General features: G+C 35.1%; 1 protein-coding gene across 1 annotated transcript; it reads left to right on the top strand.

Moving 5' to 3' along the window:
- On the top strand, nucleotides 1-12,701 carry GNRHR (gonadotropin releasing hormone receptor). The gene is made up of 3 exons (XM_058547180.1): nucleotides 1-522; nucleotides 9,641-9,860; nucleotides 12,457-12,701. The coding sequence occupies exons 1-3, from the start codon at nucleotides 1-3 to the stop codon at nucleotides 12,699-12,701; spliced, it is 987 nt and encodes a 328-aa protein (XP_058403163.1).
- The last annotated feature ends 210 nt before the right edge of the window (nucleotides 12,702-12,911 follow it).

The raw sequence follows: 12,911 nt of genomic DNA, 5'->3' as shown, positions 1-12,911 counted from the left end.
ATGGCAAACAATGCCTCTCCTGAACAGAATCAAAATCACTGCTCAGCTGACAACAGCAGCATCCCGCTGATGCAGGCCAACCTCCCTACCCTGACCTTATCTGGAAAGATCCGAGTGACAGTTACTTTCTTCCTTTTTCTACTGTCCACAACCTTTAATGCTTCTTTTTTGTTGAAACTTCAGAAGTGGACTCAGAAGAAAGAGAATGGGAAAAAGCTCTCGAGGATGAAGGTGCTTTTAAAACATCTGACTTTAGCCAATCTGTTGGAGACACTGATAGTCATGCCACTGGATGGAATGTGGAACATTACAGTCCAATGGTATGCTGGAGAGCTCCTCTGCAAAGTCCTCAGCTATCTGAAGCTTTTCTCCATGTATGCCCCAGCCTTCATGATGGTAGTGATCAGCCTGGACCGCTCCCTGGCCATCACAAGGCCCCTAGCTGTGAAAAGCAACAGCAAGCTTGGACAGTCCATGATTGGCTTGGCCTGGCTTCTCAGTAGTATCTTTGCTGGACCACAGGTAAAACATTATCATGAACTTGCTAGGAGATGGCAATCACACATTTCCTATCTAAACTTGAGTACTGTATTGTATTATTGTATGTTAAAGGCAGTATTGTATTATCTTTAAGAGCTTGGGCTCTGGAAGTCAGAGAGTGGAGTTTAATCCTGGCTCTGCTACTTTGGGCAAATTTCTTAACCTCTCTGGGTTTCAGTTCCTTCATTTATAAAATGGAAGTAATGCCTACTTTATGCAGCTTTTGTGATGACTAAATGAATAATGTATTAAAGTGTCTAGCATAATCTCTGGCACATAGGAAATGCTCCCCAAAAATGTAGCTGTTCTCAAATTTGACCTCTTATTTGACATCTTATTTTTCCATCCATTTTTCTTTTGCTCAGGTTGACATGGTAAATGGAGAGAATCTTTAGGAACTATGAAATTTGCATGGGTAGAAAGTATTTATAACTTACCTTATTTGGGATTTCTTGAGTAAAAACTTTAAGAATTCTGTCATTGCAGCTTAGAGAGAATTATTCACGATTAGTATGTTGTTCTGTAGTTTGCAGCTGGGTGGGACTGAATAAAAAGAAAAAGTGAAAAATCTTGGACTTTTGGAAATTTGACTATTTCCCTGAGGTTGACTTGCTTTTCTGGAGGTAATTTAGACTGTAACAAGCTGTTAGCAAAACTCTAAGACTGTTGGTATAGGCAAAGGCCCTCTCTTACAGAAGGCAGACATCTGTCCAGATTGTCTCAGTAGAGGCAACTTGGTTAACTGACCTGCAGAATCTGTCTTTTTCAACAGTCATATCTCTGAAGGACACATTCTTACAAATAGCAAAGATCCTTTAATAACAGATAATCAACTTGTCTCTCTGCTTGTAAATGTACTGTATGATGAACCCAGGGTATGAGGATGTGTCAAGAAGTCAAGTCAGAGTTAACCGGGATCCTCCAAAAACTTGCCACTACAAGTGGAAATTTATCTAGACATTCTAAACTGGCCAGGTGGTTAAAAAAGAAAAGAAAAACTGCCATGCAGAATTCACTAAATAGTGCAAGAGACTAGAAAGCTGGGTAACTCAATTTTCCCACCAATTCATCACTTAAACTTTTTGGAAATTAGATAAATTTAGTGTGTGTTGCATGGCAGGAAAAATGGGAAAAAATAAAATGCTTTGATTTCTCTGGAAAAAAGTACAGTACAATTATTCTCACAGTGACTGAATATACAAAAATAAGTTTAACAAACATGTCACTTGAAATGAGGTTATTTAGCTAAGGCTTAAGCCCTGAAATTTTCCATTTTGTTTCTTTGAAGTGCTTCTTGTTGACTGGTTTTCTTAGAGATGATAAACACAAGTTTGGTTCCTAACATTGAGCCTGGTACTGACGAAACCAAGAAACAGCCCTCAAAGAAAATGTAATTCAGGGGGCTGGCCCAGTGGCATAGTGGTGAAGTTCACTCGCTCCACTTTGGTGGCCTGGGGTTCGCAGGTTCGGATCCCAGGTGCGAACCTACGTGCCACATCACTCATTAAGCCATGCTGTGGCAGCATCCCATATATAAAATAGAGGAAGATGGGCACATATGTTAGCTCAGGGCTAATCTTCTTCAGCAAAAAGAGGAAGATTGGCAACGGATGTTAGTTTAGAGCTAATCGTCCTCACCAAAAAACAAAGAAAGAAAAGAAAATGTATGTAATTCAGTTGTGGAGACAAAGCTTGTATAAAACTAATACAACTATTTACTAAAAATTTTTTAAACCTATTACAAGTATAAGAAGAGGGAGAGAAGAGTATGAGTTGAAATGGGTAATGAAGATTTCAGGGTAAAGGTAGGATAAGCTGAATTTTTAAAGATGAATGGTATTTGGATGGAAAAAATAAGTCAAGGACACATACATTTTTCAGCAAAAGTTGAAAAGTGTGATTAATATTCACAGGCCACTTGTTTGGCTGAAGCGAAAGACCGAGAGTTGGGACCAGCAGGAAATCAGACTTGGTGGTTGTTCCCTTTCCATTGACCTCATAGTGTACTTCTTATTTGTCATAAAACATTGTGGTTACACGTTTGTTTACCTGTCTTTGCCATTAAGGAATACACTCTTAAACAGTGGGGACTCTGTTGTGCTTATCTTCATTAATATTCACAGTACCTAATAACTAGCAAAAACAGAAATTTAAAATAATTGGATACTCTGGTTTCTCTTTAGATCAAATAAATCTTCTACCTTTTACTAAAAAAACAAGTTTGGATAAATGAATCAATGAATGAGGGGTATAATGGATTTACATTATAGAAGACATTGATAGCCAGGCGAAATTCTGAAATTAATGGGGGAGCCATATAGACTTTGTGAGTCCTGTACAAGGAGTAAAATGATTTTTTTTGTTTTTGTTTCTTTTTTCCAGTTTTATGGAGAAATAATTGGCATAGATCACTGTATAAATTTAAGGCATACAGCATGATGGTTTGATTTACACATACTGTGAAATGATTATTACAATGGGTTCAGCTAACATCCATCATCATAGATGAGATGAGAAAGAAAAGAAAGAAAAAAAAAATTTTTCTTCTTGTTATGGAACTCTCAGGATTTACCCTCTTAACAACTTTCCTACACATCACACAGCAGTGTTAGCTATAGTCATCATGTTGTAAATTACTAAAATGATTTTTCTAACAAAAATATTATAAGAAAATTTACATAGACCCAAATAGAGTGAAGAGAGACAAAGAAGCCTTTCAGATCATCTGGCAACAAGGTAATTAGGTTGGAGGCTAGGGTGGTGTCAGAGGGAATTGATTGTAAGGGAGAATTTCAAACAAAAAACAAAGCTTGGCAACAAATTGGACTCAGGAGGTTAATAATAGAGCGGAGTAAAATAAAGCTCCAATACCCTCAGCCAAAGAGTTTTAATAGTAAAACCATTGAAACAGAGAGGTAGGTTGAGAACAGGAGTTGTTTGTTGGTCTGCTTGTCTGTTTGTTTGAAGGGGGAAGGAAGGCAGGCTATGAAAAGAGCTGAAAACATTCGCCTTAGGACATGATGCTGGATATATATGATTTTTGTATATGTGCAGCTATTTGGCAAGTAGCTGGTAATTTGCGACACATGTAGATGAAAGTCTAAACAGAAGTAGAAATAGGTCAATTTGTGATAGTAACTGAAATGCAAACCCACAATTTCACTCTCCTTTAAAGGACCCTCTCAGAGACTATAAATAAAATATTGATTTATTAATTCAATTGTTTTCATCTAAGACTATCACATCAATAATAGAAAGATAATGCCAAATACTTATCTATCTTGATGCAGTAAAAAGAAAATATGAAATTAACTTTGAATTGCTTAGGAATTCCAGGTAAATAGCCTGACCTCAAACATATTACTCTGCAGGAGAGATTTACGTGTACCTGTGCTACAGAAAATGATGGTGCTATTTTATTTTGTAAAACAAATAACTCATCTTTACTTTCAGTAGCACTTTAAATTTATAAAGCACTTTGCTGAAGTTTCCTGAAAAACCTCACATATGTAATCTTACTTGATACTTACACTGACTCTATGTGGTACATAAAAAGCCTTGTTATTATCCTCATTTCATGTATAACAGAATGTACAAGAGAAATTTTGAAAGCAAAGGCATTCAAACCTTTTTGGTAATAACCCAAAGTAAGAAATACATACTGCATAGAGTCTGTCTGTCTGTGTCTCTTTCTCTTACACACCCATAACTGAGAAAAGTTTTCATGAAATAAACATTCCACTCTATTCCATTTCGTTTTTTAATGTTGATGGCAACTAACTGATGGTCATGACCTGCAATTTGAAAACCACTGGTTCAAAGGGATCCACTGGCTTTCACAATGTCACTTGGTCTGTTGGACTCATGTCTTCTTAAAGTCCAGTTTTTCTTTTATTATAGCTCTCTGCCATCTCTCTACATAAAAGAGATTTCAATCCTGTGACTTATGTTACCTATGTTTGATGGGGAAGACAAGAGATAGAGAAAGCTTTTTATTTCTAGACTGTGACACACGCTGAGTGTCCCTCTTGCTTCACTAAGCTCTACAGATAAGCCCATTGTCAAAGGCGCATCCTGTTGTGGCTAACTTACTTTGAAAGGACGACCTTAATCTTTACCCTTTGATGCATATATTGATATTCTATTACTTGAGTAATTCATACCTACATTTAAAAAAAAAAAAAAACTAACAAGCTAGTTGTCACAACTCAGGCTTGGGAATCAAAGAATTTATGACATTTTGCTAGAGCTCAGAGTGACCTAATTTCAGATTGGCCACCTCGGTTTCCACCTTCCTGATGACTAACCTCAGAGTTCTATGATGGTTTGGGGATACATTTTCAGAAGTTTCAGCATAGTGTAGCTGAACTTGCAAACGTTTTGTTAGTAATGGAATTTTTTTTTTAACAAAATTCTATGTGGAGCCCTAATAAATGAAACAGATATAAGTGAAACTGCTCTGGTTGAATAGCGATAAGAGAGGCCCAGTCCTCTATTTGGCCATTCAATAGCCCCAGTCATAGTCTCTGAAGACCTCAGACTTCCCTGCAACAAAGTTTGAAAAGCAACGGGATAGTAGAAATGGCATGGCTATTGGATTTAAACAAAGCTGCTTTCAAATCTCAATGTTATCTTGTACCACCTACATGGTTCTGAGTAAATTACTCAACTAAGTTTAAAAGGGTAATTGTAAAGAATAAATTATACAGAATAAGATATATAAAACTATTTAGCACAAGACTTTACACTTAAACACTCAGTTAATGTTCATTCCTTTCTCTACTCCTGCCTCCATTCTTTCTTTCATAGCAGTGTTTTTGAAGTCAGGAGAGAAAATAACAGGGAAATATGACTACAAAAATAAAATGATTCTTTAAGCAACAGTAAAGAGAATTACTTATATAAAGGTTGATTATTTAAAATTTCTCAAAATTATAACATTCATTCTGACTGATAAGTAAATTTGACCAGTCTACTCCCTAGTCACCAAGCTATTCTACTCACTCTAAAAGCTATAAATGCCAGAGCATAATAATTCAAGTCTCAGAGGTATTGTTTCCTAAAGTAGGATAGGAAAGAAGGAAGGGAGGGAGGGAAGGAGGGAGGGAGGGAAGAAGGAAGGAAGGAAGGAAGGAAAGGGGAAAGGGAGAGGGAGGAGAGGGAGAAAAAAAGAAAAGAAAAGGGTAACAAACATGACTTGAAAGGAGATCTGATTTAAGATCATCTGTGGTTTGGCAGGTAAGTGCATGTTGAGAAGAAAACATTTCCTGAATTAGGTGTGCCCATATCTAACTAAAAATCACAGTTTCCAATGACAGTCATCTAAGACCACAAGAATTTCAGAGTAGCAGATTATTTGCAGAAACAGTTCATACCACTAGCTTATCTGTGTTAATATGGACCATCACATATTGACAGCTTTTAAATTCTATAGTTAACCCAGGCCTGCAGGCAAGATATATGAGCCACCCTTTAGTCTTTGGTGTAAAGATGTGTGGTCTGAAGATGTGTGGAGGCTTGCCTTGACACACAAAGAATTTACAGGGCTAGAATGCACTTCTGAACTTGACAAGCAACTTAAATTCAATAAATACTCATGATGCATATACAATATGCCAAGAACTATACCGGAACATAGTAATAGCATGCTAATAGAAATAACAATAATGACGATGATGATGTAAATAATAGTTACTCAGGACATAAATATGTGCCAGGAATTGTGCAAATGCTTTTGCATGCATTATCTCATGTAAGGCTCCCAACAACCCTATAAATTAGATAAAATTATTATCCTTATTTTATCATAAAGAAACTAAGGTTAAGAATGTTACATAACATGCCCAAGATTACCGTCTAGTAAGTAGAGGTGTCAGTACCTCCAGTTAACTCCATACCCAGAGCTTTTAACAACTACACTACACCACACTATGCAATATTGTCTATTTCCTTTGTTCTTGTAGAAGGTTGGAAAAGGAAAATCTTAAGGTGAGAATAGATGGTTAAGAGATATCAGGAAAAAAGTACATGGCATTCATTTATAAATATACAAATAAATATATATGGATACATATTTACAAGTTGTACAATATTACAAGTGCCTCAAAATTTTTCTAATAATATTGGATATGATTTATATAGTGCTGTGTGCCAGACACTATTCTAAGTGGTTTGCAAGTATTAACTCACGCAATTGTCATGACAGCCCCTAGAGGTGGATACTATTAATAACTCCATTTTATAGATAAGAAAACTAAAGCATATCATCTACAGATAATTACCTTTGGAAAAGATTAGGTAGTGGTATAATTAGTATGGGATAAGGTGAGGGTTAAAAATAATTTTCTAAGAAGGAATGAGCATTTGCAACTGACTATAAAGAAAGAAAACAGATTACTATTGTTTATGGCAAAATAAAGCAAACACTGGTGAGAACTGGGGCCAGGGACGAGAGAGGAGAAACATAAGGAAATTAAAGAAATATGATCCAAGGACAAAAGAAGTAAAGTGGATCCCTATATTAATCATTGTAACGAACATGGCCTTGGAGCACAAAATAAAATGAGCCAAGCCTAAAACAGATTAGTTTATGGGCAAGTAAACTGAATTTCCATAACACTTTATTCCTTTCATTTAGAGCTTATCACAGTCTATTTTGTCCTACAGGTGTCACATACATGCTCTATCTCTCCCACCAAATATTTAACTCCCTGATAGCAAGATATATCTGGTTCATGTTTTACAACAGAGAGCCCCTAGTTAGTTTTTTGACCTAGGAGTTACTTTAAAAATGAGCATTCGTTAACTAAATAAGGATGATAACCAAACTCAAATCATAGTACTATATTTCAAAGTCACTTTTATTGAAAGTTTCATCATTATGACTGAAAAACATGAAATATTAAAGTGAAAATGTGGCCCAGTGCAGAGCAGAAAGTCAAACTCAGGTCATCTGGTTACAAGTCCCACTGGGGAAGTAGAGACAAAAGTAGTTAAGATTTTTTTGTAAATATAAAATTCTCAGTTTCTATGTGAAATAACCCTTCCAGAGACTTCAACTCACAACATCTGGGTGTTGAGTCAAATTCAAAATTGAACTTTAAATAAGGTCAGGTTGCAAAGAAGTATAGAAAACTGAAACAGTTTCCACTTTGTAATGTGGAAAAAGTTGGTCTGGATCAATAGACGGAATTAGCTGAAAGCACTTTTGAGTTTCTTGACTTTTAAGAGTGATGAAATGATCATTCGGCACCCTCTAGTGGATTAATTTAAAAATTCTTTTTTGCCCTTAAGCTGGAAAAAGATCTGAAACTGAAAATAAATATTTTAATTACAAATAAAAGAAACATTATATTCTATATTATATTTACTTATAATTTTATTACATTTTTATTCATATTATGTATTATATATATTTTTTATTAAATTTTTTCTACCCTACAAGCAAAGAAAGGAAATATAGTTTGTTGTTTTTTTTTAAAAAAAAAGGCATATTCCACTCCCACTCCATCACCCCAAAAAGGAAAGAAACCCAGGGCCTGTTAAATTAATTAAATTAAATTAAAATTCAATCAAAACTTTAAAAAAAGAATACTGTCCCTCATTGGCTTAAATAAAAGAAATCCTGGCAACAAAAGCAAAAATAAACAAGAGAACTACACCAAACTAAAAAGCTTCTGCACAGCAAAGGAAACTATCAACAAAATGAAAAGGCAACCAACTGAATGGAAAAAGATATTTGCAAATCATATATCCACTAAGGGGTTAATATCCAAAATATATAAAGAACTCATTAGCAAAATAAATCAAAAACAAAAACAAAAACAAAAATCCCATTCAAAAATGGGTAGAGGATCTGAACAATTTCCAAAGAAGACATATAGATGACCAACAGGTCCATGAAAAGGTGCTCAGCATCACTAATCAGCAGGGAAATGCAAATCAAAACCACAATGAGACATCACCTCATGCACGTTAGAATAGCTATAATCAAAAAAACAACAAATAACAAGTGTTAGCAAGGATATAGTGAAAAGGGAACCCTTGTGTACTGTTGGTAGGAATGTAAATTGGTATAACCACTACAGAAAACAGTATGGAGGCTCTTCAAAAAATTAAAAATAGAACTACGATATAATCCAGCTATTCCACTTCTGGGTATTTATACAAAGAACATGAAGCACTAATTAGAAAAGATATATGCACTCCTATGTTCACTGCAGCATTATTCCAATTAGCCAAGACTTGGAAACAACCTAAATGCCCATAGACAGATGAAGGGATAAAGAAGACATGGTGTATGTATACAGCCATAAAAAAATGAAATCTTGCCATTTGCAACAACATGGGTGGACTTAAAGGGTATTATGCTAAGCGAAATAAGTCAGACGGAGAAAGACAAATACCATACGATTTCACTCATATGTGGAAGATAAGCAAACACATGGACAAAAGCCTCTGTTTCCCCACAGCCATGCAAGAGAATGTGTTGCTATTCTTTTTAATTTTTGCTAATCTTGATAGTGAAAAATCGCATTTCATTGTCACCTTAACTGGCTTTTCTCTTATTATGAGTGAGGCTGAACATCTTTTCATGTGCTTAACGGCTACTGTTATATCTTTTTTGTGAACTGTCTGTTCATGTTCTTTGACCATTTTATTGAGGTTTTCTGTCTTAAAAATAAAATTTAAATATATAATTTGGGTGCACATTCTAAATACCAGATATAGTTTTAGGTGCTACAGATATAACAACAAACAAAATCATTTCAAGAAGTTGTCAGCACAATCGTATCTGAAATTGAAATACATACAAGGTTTAAATCTTTGGTTGATGATTGTTCTGCAAGATTGAAATAATTTCAAAAAAATCCAAAATCCTAGAGATTCATTTACATTACCCAAACATATTTTAAGTAAAGATCCAATTAAACTTTTCATAGAAATGCCTAAAGGATAATATCAAGGAGCTTAGCAGTTGCTTTGGTCAACAACATGTTAGAAGGCTAGCAGATTACAGAAGAGAACACTTTCAAGAAAACATGCAAATACTGTTAGAAAAAAAGTAAAAATTTTTTTATTTTTTTATTTTCTCCCATAGTTATACATCTTCAGGATGATCCATTTGGCAGACAGCTCTGGACAGACAGGAGGTTTCTCTCAATGTGTAACACACTGCAGTTTTCCACAATGGTGGCATCAAGCCTTTTATAACTTTTTCACCTTCAGCTGCCTCTTCATCATCCCTCTTCTCATCATGCTGATCTGTAATGCAAAGATCATCTTCACCCTGACACAGGTCCTTCATCAGGATCCCCACAGTGCGTATTCCTTAGATTTGGTGTTAATTGTGGGTAAACAGTTTTTACACAGCAATACTCAAAGCAGAGCCTCACTATGTGCCAGATATCGTTCTAAGCAGTTTACATATATTAATTCATTTAATATTCACAATCACCCCATGAGGTAATACCTTTATTACACCTTTATTATCCCCAATTTACAGATACGGTAATTTAGTATCTCATAATGTTCTAAATTTGCACCAGGGAATTAAAGATTAAAGGACAATTACCCCATTTACCTAGTATAAATATTTGCAAATTGTTCCTGCAGGGCCCATCACAATACTATACCCAATACCTGATTTCTAGAATATAGGCAAGCACAACTTGTTAAATAGTAGCCAGTAGATGTATTAAAATTAAGCTGCTCTGTTTCACATCCAAATCTCCTATATCCACACAACATAACTATGCACATTTGTGTGTGTGTGTGTGTGTGTGTGTTGGGTATGCAAAACATTATTGAATATGTAATTGACAATTTCATCTGAAGCTTCACAGATGTGGCTGTGCCTTTTTTGCTTCAGTAATCTGGTGCATTCTCAAAAACTAAAATTTGTGAATTTACAACGTAAACATGGTTATGTTGCCATGACATCCTAAAGAATGTTATCAACAGCATAGTGCATAAGTTATACCTGATACAACTTAATAGGAAAATCATCTTAATTATTATGGTGTGACTACTCTCAAGAGATATTTTCAAAAGGAAATAATTACACTGATGCTTTATAATAGATACTTGGGCAGTTCCCACCTGCCAGCACAAAATGGTATTTAGTATTTCCTAAAAAGTATACTGCAAAAACAATTTGCCTTCAAAATCTTATCCTAGAGAAATTCAGCTCTATAAGGGATATCTAAGAAGAGCACATGGAGAATAAGGAGATAGATCCCAAATAGGGATTAATCTGAAGAAATGTGAGCCACGCAGAAGCAGAAAAACAAAAAAGCAGAGGCAAGGAGCAACAGTTAAATATTACTAACACAAATTTAGTCATTTAATCTCTTATTTATTCAGCCAATATGTACTGACTTCTCAATATTGCTGGAAATAGATTAGGGTGATTGATAGAATAGATGTGGATACCATGGTGAATAAAACAGCCTAATAACTATCCTGCTTTCATGGAGTCTATAGTCTAGCAGAAAAGTCAGCGAGTAAACAGTAAACCAATAATGAAATGTGATAATATTTCAAAAGAGGTAGAAGCACACTATGTTGTAAGAGGTTCAATATTTTTTGAGATTCAGCCACTGTGCTAAGCCAAGATGCTTTTGTTTTTTTGTTTTTTTTTTTTTTTGAGGAAGATTGGCCCTGAGCTAACATCTGTTGCCAGTCTTCCTCTTTTTCTTTTTTCTCCCCAAAGCCCCAGTACATATTTGTATATCCTAGTTGTAGGTCCTCCTAGTTCTTCTATGTGGGATGCTGCCTCAGCAGGCTTGATGAGCGCTGAGTAGGTCATACCCAGGATCCGAACTGGCAAACCCAGGCCGTCGAAGCAGAACGCGCAAACCCAAGCACTACGCCGCCAGGCCGGCCCCCCAAGATGCTTTTTGAAGTGTGTTCATTGCTATTGATTGCTTTATTACTTATGTTACTAATGTTTACAGATATTGAGGATTAGATGAAATAATGTGTGAAAAGAACAAGGCCCACAGCAAGGCACACAGTAAATGGTAATTAGGTTTGTATGACAAAAAATCCATAACCAGTCTGTATTCAATAAATTATTTAACATTTCTAGCGAAAATTTAATTTTATATTAAAACATCATGCATGTAAATGTTTTCTTCCATATTTCCACTCTTTGATGATAAATGAATAAGTTGCAAAATGACTATTTCTGAATAGCATTATCTCTCCCTCAAAAAAACATAGTATGTGAACAGTATTTTTTTATTTTAAAATAGCAGTTCTGGATTATGAAAAACAAGAACGGATTTTGAGTACTTTAAAACTGCAGCTTTTTACTTTTAAGAACTAAGTCGTAAACTTCATGTAGGCAGCCTATTAAAGTCAGCAATTTCATTAAATTCCAGGGAATTTCCTCACAAGGGAAACCACCAGTGAACTTTAAAGGATGTATTAATATGAAAAGTGAAATGTTTTTGGATATCACAGACAGAAGCACATGATTGAGAAAGATAATTTTGGGCAGCACACTTTCAACCATGCACGATTCTCATTACCTTACTGTCAGAGATATTCAGATAGTGAGTATGCAGGAGTTCTGTGTAAACTCAGAATTCAGCTCAGGTAAACCTCAGTCTACTCCCTTAAATTTATATTTTAAGAGTTTGAGTATCTCCATATTTCAAATCCAAATTACTTTGGTGGAAACTTAACTTTAAGAGTACTATATCTTTAATCTTTTCTACTTATTATGTGACATGGTAGAAAACTTGGAATATAAACATGCTGTTCAAACAAATTATTATTAAAAACATTGGAAATTTGCTCTCATTATATTTTTTTAGTTTGAATTAGTGATTCTCCCTTCTTTTTTGTCCATTTTGGTTTTGTAACAAAACTGGTGTTTAAACACCTACTCTTTTCTGTCTCTAATAGAACTACAACTGAATCAATCCAAGAACAATATACCAAGAGCTCGGCTGAGGACCCTAAAGATGACGGTTGCATTTGCCACTTCATTTACTGTCTGCTGGACTCCCTACTATGCCCTAGGAATTTGGTATTGGTTTGATCCTGAAATGTTAAACAGGGTGTCAGATCCAGTAAATCACTTCTTCTTTCTCTTTGCTTTTTTAAATCCGTGCCTTGATCCACTTATATATGGATATTTCTCTCTGTAATTGATAGAGTACAGACAGACTTACTTCTTCATGTAAGGAAGAGCAAGGTAATGAATTTCCCCATATAGGAATGATAAACACAAAGGCTGCAGCATATTTGAAACAAAGCAGAGTTTAAGGTTATGTTATCATTTTTATTCTTTTAGAAATCACATTGTCAGAGACTCAAATACAACTTAAAAAAAACTTCAGGAAAAATAATGAAATATT

Source organism: Diceros bicornis, chromosome 8 (assembly GCF_020826845.1).
Source record: "Diceros bicornis minor isolate mBicDic1 chromosome 8, mDicBic1.mat.cur, whole genome shotgun sequence".
NCBI lineage: Eukaryota > Metazoa > Chordata > Mammalia > Perissodactyla > Rhinocerotidae > Diceros > Diceros bicornis.
This window is presented reverse-complemented; position numbering and strand designations above follow the sequence as displayed.

Excerpts from the sequence above, each read along its gene's own strand:
- GNRHR (XM_058547180.1), top strand. The coding sequence starts at position 1 with ATGGCAAACAATGCCTCTCCTGAACAGAATCAAAATCACTGCTCAGCT. Across the intron at positions 523-9,640 it reads GTATCTTTGCTGGACCACAG|TTATACATCTTCAGGATGAT; the intron begins GTAAAACATTAT and ends TTTCTCCCATAG. Across the intron at positions 9,861-12,456 it reads CCTTCATCAGGATCCCCACA|AACTACAACTGAATCAATCC; the intron begins GTGCGTATTCCT and ends TGTCTCTAATAG.